Below are 8,907 nucleotides of genomic sequence, written 5' to 3'. Positions count from 1 at the left end.
GGTGATAGATATAGGACAGATGTCAGAGGTAGGTTCTTTACTCAGAGTAGTAAGGGCGTGGAATGCCCTGCCTGCAAAAGTAGTAGACTCGCCAACTTTAAGGGCATTTAAATGGTCACTGGATAAACATATGGATGATAATGGAATAGTGTAGGTTAGATATGCTTCAGATTGGTTTCACAGGTCGGCGCAACATCAAGGGCCGAAGGGCCTGTACGGCACTGTAATGTTCTATGTTCTATGTTTTTCCATCTTCTATCCGCCTCCCCCTCTCTCCCTATTTATTTCAGAATCCCCTTTCCCTCCCCCATTTCTGAAGAAGGGTCTCAACCCGAAACGGCAGCTTTCCTGCTCCTCTGATGCTGCTTGGCCTGCTGTGTTCATCCAGCTCTACACATCGTTACCTCAGATTCTCCAGCATCGGCAGTTCCTACTATCTTTGTAACAGGTTTTAAATTCAACTGGCTTTGATTGGGGAGTTTAATTGCTGTGCTTGGTTTAAATTTATTGGCCAAATTCAAACTTGTTGTCTTGGTAAAAATGCTGCTTGGCTGTTTGATACAAAATGTTTCAATTCAAGCATTCTCTGAGCATAGAACTTGTAAACTTCCCAGCACAGACAAAGCACAATCTCTTAAAGGGAACAGGTGCTCTTTTTCCCCACTATCATTTTTTAACCAACCAATCTAACTTCCTGCCTTCCAATGCATGAATACTCTACCCTACTTCGTAACAGTTACGTGGTCATCATTTGACTGTTAATTCCAGATTTTTATTGACCAGATCATATTTCACCATCTGCTATGGCAGAGTTTGGAGTCAGATCCCCAGAACATTATCTGGGCCTCTGGATTAATAGCCTAGAGATATTGCCTCCCCCGTTCAAATGGTTCACAATAACCTTCAAAGAGAAAATCTCACCCCTATCTAGTCTGACCTACAAGGTCAGATCAATGAAGTCGACTCTTAGAAGTCCTCTGAAATGACCGAGAAACCATTTATTGTAGTTGTATCAAACCTCTAGATTGAAAGCAAAACTTATGAATATTAAAATGAATAGGTTCCTAAGTGGAGAGAGGGGAAAAATGGTTTTTCTAATGTACAAGTGAAAGGAGAAAATGGATAAAAAGGACAATTCCCCAGACAGGGAGGGAAGAATGGAGACTGGTGAAAGGTATTAATGCAAACAGATTGGAATAGGAAAAATAATATGTTTGAATAGCTGTTTTAGACCCTGTAATAGCTTAACACGCACATTCTCTACGCCAACTCTCTCCGTTTAACTTTAGTTTATCTCATTAATAATAAACATTTATTTATTTTAATACTAAATCCCATCTCCAAGTCTTGGTTGAGTATTGGTTACAGGACCATACCAGGTTGTTATCAAAGTAAAATATTTTAACATTATTGTTGATCATGCCATTACCCAACACAGTCTACAGAGTCTAAGACCAACAATCTGCATTTATGCAGCATCTGTAGCACGTTTTTTTAAATCTCAGTTTGTCAGAGAAGGGAGCAGCACCTGTGAAGTATTAGGAGACAGAATAATGTTGCTTTACATGACACGAGGTTGATCTTCACGGTGCAATCCAAAATTACCTTGCTCCTTTTGAAAACTGAACAAAGAATGGCTGTGAAGATTCTGAATGACAGATATTTAAAGAAGGCTTTCCAAGAAGAGTGACTGAAGACTGCTGTAACACCATTTTGGGTTTAATTGAGTGAGAGACAATCATCACCCTACAACAAATTTACTGGTGTATTTCTGCCTTACCTCCTGGAGTCTCTTATTTCGTTCTTCCTTCCCCTGTCCTTCCATCATGTGCAGACCCGAAAGGACAACCAGCTCAGGTTCAAATTCCTCCAGACTTGTTATGAAGGTCTCCATCATGTTCATCTCTCCATTTGACACATCATGAGAGAAAATGAAGCGGTTGGCCTGAGGTGCTTTAATCGACCCCCACTCATCCCCTGCATAACATAAAACAGCCAGCAAGCAGATGTTATATTACCCAGCAGGACAGAGCTTTAATATCAGCTTTCACTGTATGTCCATGGCCGGCAATATGGCAGAAGTTTGAGTGGGAAATGAGATAACGGTTACATGGAGTGATATCAGGACTTACCATGTGACATAAAAGCTGAATATTGCGTGTACACAATGGAAATTTCTCCTGCAAACAGTTCAGGAAATTTTAAACTCGCTCTGGAAGCAGAGCGCAGACTAATGTATTGCTGGAGAACAGTACTCCCTTAAATTGTGTTCAATACCTCCAGAATGGGGCTCATATACAGCAATCCTCCCATTGGACAGAAGATTATGATTCGGTCAGGCATAGTAAGACAAAGGCATTCAAATAGAGAACATTACCATCTCAAATTTTAGTCATCTTCCAATAAGAGCTTTTAATTGAAACTGAACACTAATTCCTCCATTCCTCCTACCATTTTACAACTCCAGCTTCACCATCAAATTACTGTTTCAGTCCTTCTTACCTAAATTACAACTGTGATAACATTTGATTGTCTTAAAGTACTTTGGGACACTGTGGTCATAATTCACTATCACATCACTCAGCAACTTTACCACAGAAGGCATCACAGCGTAGCCCAACCCTGTCTCACTCAATAATGAGATGTTCCTTGCAAGGGTCACTGGATAAGGAATTCTGGCTGGTGGATTCACCACTCAAGCCAAGGAAGAGGAGAGCAATGAAAGTAATTGAAGACGTTACAATTAGCATTACATTAAAACAACCCAGTCCCCAGTTCTAACAATTACTAAACTCACCACTTTGATATTCCAGAATGAGGTGATACTCATCCATCTCCTGCAGCGATTCTGCTGGGACAATAATTCGATCATCCAAGAGTTCACGAAGTTTGGGGCCAACTGGGCCACACAGCATCACCTGCAGTTAAATCGAGTATTAATATTTATCCCAACAACAGCACTACACACACAGTACATCAGCTATCACAACACATTTACAGCATGTACAACACAGCCACTGACAGAGGCCTGTGCCAATACTGTCTCAGAAACAGTGAGCCCTTCGTCACAGTCTCAGGCAGGGGTGAAGTGCTCAGAGAAGCACTTCAGGAACTAAATCTCTGGCACCATCCAGTGACACCGTAGTGTTAAAGCTGCTGATCTCTGCTGGGCCAAATTGATGAGGCATCGAAAGGGTACTTTGCACAGCGCTGTTAGTTAACTCAGATGAAAACAAAACCAGGGACAATCCACATATCATTCCAAGTCAGTACATCCCACAGGAGAGATGATAGGAGTGTTAACAAATGATAGTAGGATGAGAAAGACAAAAATCACCTAAGATACAAACTCCTCAACCGTGCAGCACATGGAAGATGAAGGATGGATGGATTGGGAATCACTGGTGCCTCGACAAGCTCATAGAGGTCAAGATTCATACTTTGCGAAATCAGAACACTCCAAAACAGTCCAAAAGTGGGTCAGCACCTTCAGAGACTGTCCCCACTGAGAGGCAACATACCTGCATCGCTAACCATAAGTTAGCGCTTTCTGGATCGAAGTTAGAAGGACAAAATTGACAAAACAACAGAGCTGGAAGTAGTAACGATTCAATTCCCAACCTTTTTGAGACTGTTCTATCCCTGCTCCAGCAAATAGAAATAACAGACTAACCGAAAGGTTTAGATTCGTGCTCAGCTTCTGGCCGATCAGGGCAGCATTTCCTCCAACAAAATGCTGTTAGAAAATCAAACAGAGGAACAAAATCAGTGACAGCCAAGAATGACCTTAAATCATCAGCTTAAATTGCTCTGCATCCTCCCCACCATAACTTCCAGAGCTGTCCCTATGGCATCCAAAACTCAATTAGAATACCTGATGAAATGAAGACACTGATACTTTGTAATGCTTCTAACACAAAGCCCACCGCTCCACCCCTCCAAATTTTTTCCCACACACACTTAATTCCTGCACTTCATTTTAATGCTTGTTATAAGGTGTAAAATGCCTTCTGGAGAAGTCCAAAATAAGTAAGTCCCGGAAGACTGCCCTTCTTCAAGAAAGGCTGCAAAGAAAATCCTGGGAACCATAAACCAGCAAGCCGAACATCTGTGGTAGGCGAGTTACTTGAGAAGATTCTGAGGGATAAAATATACATGCATTTAGAAAGATAGGGTTGATTAGGAGTGGTCAGCATAGCTTCATGCATCATAGATCATGCCTCACAAATTTGTTAGAGTTCTTTGATGAGGGGACCAGGAACGTTGATGAGGGCAGGGTGACACACATAGTCTGTATGGATTTCAGTAAGGCCTTTGATAAGGTTCCACATGGTAGGCTGCTTTGGAAGGTTAGATCGCATGGAATCCAGGGAGAGCTGGCAAATTGGATACACAATTGGCTTGATGGTAAGGAAGCAGAGAGTAATAGTCTAAGGATGCTTGTCGGACTGGAGGCTTGTGACTAGTGGTGTGCCTCAGGGGTCAGTGCTGGGCCCATTGCTGTTTGTTATTTAAATCAGTGATTTGGATGAGTATGTACAAAGCATGATTAGTAAGTTTGCAAATGGCACTTTAATAGACAGCATCGTGGACAGTGAGGAAAGTTATCAGAAATTGCAACAGGATTTTGATCAACTGGGGAAGTGGGCCGATAAATGGCAAATGGATTTTAATATAGACAAGTGTGAGGCGTCGCATTTTAGAAAGTCAAATCAAGATAGGTGCTTCATAGTGCATGGTAGGGTCTTAAGGAGTGAGGGACTTTGGAGTTCAGGTGCATGGTTCTCTGAAAGTGGACTCACAGGTAGACAGAGCAGTGAAGAAAGCTTTTGGCGGACTGGCTTTCGTCAGTCAGAGCACTGAGAAGTTGGGAAGTTATGTTGCAGTTGTACAGGACATTGGTGAGGCCACACTTGTAGTATTATGTTCCATTTTGGTAACCTTGCTATAGAAGCATGTTATTAAACTGGAAAGAGTGTGGATGATATTTACAAGGATGTTGCAAGGACTCAAGGGACTGAGTTATTGGGAGAGGTTGGGCAAGCTAGGACTTTTTTCTTTAGAGCATAGGAGACTGAGGGGGGTATCTTACAGAAGTGTATAAGATAATGAGGGGCACGGATAGGGTGAATGCATTGTCTTTTTTCCAGGGTTGGGAAATCCAGGACTAGAGGGCATCACTTTAAAGTAAGATGGGAAAGAATAAATGGGAATCTAAGGGGCAACTGTCTTACACAGAGGATGGTATGCATACAGAATGAGCTGCCAGCGGAAATGTTTCAGGCAGGTACCTTAACAATATTAAAAATAAATGGATAGGAAAAGTTTAGAAGGACATAGGCCAAGTGCAGGGAAATGGGGTTAACATTATTGGACATTTCGGTCAGCGTGGGCCAGTTTGGGCTAAAGGGCCTGTCTCCATGCTGTAGGACTCTATGACTGTAAGTAAAGGAAGTTTATGAAAATAGACTCACTGTGATGCTTTTTCAAATCTTCACATGTCAAATTTCTTCCTCTCAGCATTTCCCATCCCACTGAAGCTCAGGGCCATGCTGAGAGTCAGGCTACAACAAGCAGTTGCAAGTTACCACATCACCCTAAAACCATCACTGACGTCTGAGTCTGAGCACGTTTCAAAGCTGCTTACCTCAAGCAAAATTAATAACGAGTTCACTCCTGTTCTCACATGATATTAAACGTCAATGTAGAGAATACAGTCAACACATGTCCCCCAGGGAGAGCCAGCACCTTCAGGAACTCTATCCCAGTGAGTCAGCACCTTCTGGGACTGTGCCTCAATGATTGGTCAGAACATTGAGTAGAGTAGTTAGGAGGTCACATTGTGGCTGTACAGGACATTGGTGAGGCCACTTTTAGAATACTGTGTTCAATTCTGGTCACTCTTCTGTAAGAAGGATGTCTTAAAACTTGAGAGGGTGCAGAAAAGATTTACAAGATTATTGGCAGGATTGAAGGATTTGAGTTATTGGGAAAGGCAGAATAGGCTGGGGTCTTCTTTCGCTGGAGCAGAGGCTGAGCTGACCTATAGAAGTTTATAAAATCATAAGGGGCATGGATAAGGCGAATAGCTAAGGTCTTTTTACCAGGTTAGGGAGTCCAAAACTAGACAGCATAGATTTAAGGCGAGAGGGGAAAGATTTAGAAAGGACCTGATGGGTGACTTTTTCACACAGGGTGGTGCATCCATGGAACAAGCTGCCCAAGGATGCTAGCAAACCAGACCAGACCAAGTTGGGATGTCTGGCCAGCACGGGCAAGTTGAACTAATGGTCTGTTTCTGTGCCTATATAACTATGTAAAAAAAATTGAAATAAAACAAAGTAATGAAAATAATACTAGCCAAGAATCAGCATAATTACGTCCAAAATATCATAGATTAGTTTTCTAAATGCAGAGCTATTAGCATTCCTATTTACAGCCAGGATCTGGATTCATTGACAAAAGCCCTTTCGTGTAAAGGCTGGCTCTCTGTTATTGAAGGCATTTCACTACGCTGTTTCTGGCTGCTTTTCATATGCTGCTTCCAGGAGTGACATAAATACTCATTTTTACACATCTTTGTTCCACTAGCTACTGATTAACTGACATATGTATTTTTTAATTAGGAGTTAAGTCTGTCTTTAGAGACCACCAGATTATAAAATAATAGCTATCGCTTTACGATCATTATTCCACTAAATCATAGCCTGCCTGACAACTGGATCCAGGGGAGATTGAGAAACCAAGCTGCACAAGACAAACTTTCTCTGCCAAGTTACAGAATGTAATAAAACTTTGTCAGCAGTAAATTCCAATATACAAACTTAACCCATTTCATACACTCTGTCAGAGGAAATAATATTCACACATCTGCACAAATATCACAGAGGCACAAGTTCCCAAACTTCCAAGTTAAATACTAGCTGCTGAGGGGGTGGAGTTGAGAAAACCTCTTGCCCTCTTTTGCCAATTCTTCTCTGAATTTTCCTCTCTTGTCCCTAACGTTTAAATATATTACCCTATGAATAAGAAGTTAAACAGAGGCTCTATCCACTATATCTTTCACAATTCTGCGCTAATCAGATAATCAGGTCATGTATCTCATTATATGTGGAACTCTGCCAATGTTCACTTATGCATTGAAGGATATTTCCTGAATTGGTTGTGAAACAGTTTCGGACATTGAACTTATTAGCTCCTTCCATATCCTGACAAACTTCTCTGACACTTTCTCATTCCCTGCACCCTTTCCAGAAAGAACTCATTCTTCCCCAGAATCTCATGACTGCAACTCCAAACCTCCCAACAACTTTCACCTTCAATCTCTGCCCTTCCTCCAACTATCTTGGTGTCATCTAACCAATCCTTCTTGATTTAGCTTGCTTTCTCTCCTACTTTGTTTAAACTGGGTGTTGGCCTGCACCATGGGCAATGGCCTCTCGGCAGGATTGCTCAATCAACAAAAACTGCACCTTAGCTCCTGGGAACTGTGATGCAGTCTGCGCAATATTTTGAAAGAGTTCTTTGTCTGTGAAGAATCGTTCAGCTGCAACTCCTTTATCCATGAAGTAGGAGAAGGTTTCCTTCAAATGCTCTCTTGATTGAAGGGTGTCATGGTCCACTTTGTTTCCAGGATCCAAGGCAAGTGCTTTCAAAAGTCCAACTGCACACACCACAACATCCACACAGGCATTCACACTGGTCAAGAGAAGAAGCAGCAGTCAGCAGAACAACAAAGCAGTCAGCAGAACTAAGAACTACCCAGTGATAGCATAATTAAAGCAAAATACTTGCAGATGTTGGGAAGTTGGAATAGAAACAGCAAGTGTTGGAAAAGCTCAGCAGATCTGACAACAACTGTGGAGACAGAAACAGAGTTGGAGTCAAATACGACTCTTTCAGAGCTGAAGTGAGGTAGAAGTGTGACAGGTTTAATGTAATTGAAGGTGGGGGCAAGAAGAACAAAAAGTATGGTCTAGGATACAGTGGAGGAAGGAAAAAATTAAAGAACAAAGATTTGATCAAGGCCGAGGAGTGGCAGATGGAGTTCAGTTCAGATAAATTTGAGGTAAATCAGGGCAGGATCTGTACAGCTAATGGTAGGGAGTATTGCCGAACAAAGAGACCTAGAGATGCATGCGCATAATTCCTTCAAAGTGGAGTCACCAGTAGACAGAATGAAGAAGAAAGTGTTAGGCATGCTTGCCTTCATTGGTCAGAACATTATGTTGCGGCTGTACAGGACATTGGTAAGGCCATTTTTACAATAGTGCATTCAATTCTGGTCACCGTTCTATCCAAAAGATGGTGTTAAAACTTGAGGGGGTGCAGAAAAGATTTACGAGATAGTTGCCGGGATTGGAGGGTTTGAGTTTGAGGCTGAGTAGGGCGGGGCTTTTTCTCCTGGAGCGTTGGAGGCTGAGGGGTGACCTTATGGAGGCTTATGAAATGATGGCAAGCATGGACAGGGTGAATAGCCAAGGCCTTCTTCCTAGGATGGGGAAGTCCAAAACTAGAAGGCATAGGGTTAAGGTGAGAGAGGAAAGATTTTAAAAAAGGACCTGAGGGGTAACTTTTTCATGCAGAGAGTGGTGCATGTATGGAATGAGCTGCCAGAAGTAGTGCTGGTGGCTGATTCAATTACAACATTTAAAAGGCAGGTGGATGGGTATATAAATAAGAAGGGTTTAGAGGGATATGGGCCAATTACAGGCAAATAGAATACATCGGATTGGGACATCCGGTCAGCACAGATGAATTGGACCAAAGGATCTGTTTCCACGCTGTTTGGCTCTATGACTATAAGTCATGAAACAAAAGCAAAGGAAATGATAACGATAAGGCTTTTGTTCAGAGGGAAGATGAATCTGCTCCCCCCTCCCTTTTACCCCCTCACCCCACCCTCAC

At 42.1% G+C, this 8,907-nt stretch overlaps 1 protein-coding gene across 1 annotated transcript in view; it reads right to left on the bottom strand.

Annotated features, from left to right (window-relative positions):
- Positions 1–8,498, bottom strand: part of LOC125487104 (ADP-dependent glucokinase-like) — a 12,111-nt gene extending 3,613 nt beyond the window's left edge. Inside the window, exons 1-4 of the mRNA XM_048617177.1 lie at positions 7,473–8,498; positions 3,674–3,736; positions 2,798–2,918; positions 1,781–1,977 (exon numbers count right to left, since the gene is read on the bottom strand). Coding sequence (XP_048473134.1) covers positions 1,781–1,977; positions 2,798–2,918; positions 3,674–3,736; positions 7,473–7,565 — 474 coding nt within the window. The 5' untranslated portion in view covers positions 7,566–8,498. The remainder of the gene's footprint in view (positions 1–1,780; positions 1,978–2,797; positions 2,919–3,673; positions 3,737–7,472) is intronic.
- Between the last annotated feature and the right edge of the window lie 409 nt (positions 8,499–8,907).

This window comes from Rhincodon typus, chromosome 36, assembly GCF_021869965.1.
Source record: "Rhincodon typus isolate 14 chromosome 36, sRhiTyp1.1, whole genome shotgun sequence".
Taxonomy (NCBI): Eukaryota; Metazoa; Chordata; class Chondrichthyes; order Orectolobiformes; family Rhincodontidae; genus Rhincodon; species Rhincodon typus.
Note: the sequence above shows the minus strand (reverse complement) of the source record. Positions and strands in the feature narration are given on the sequence as shown.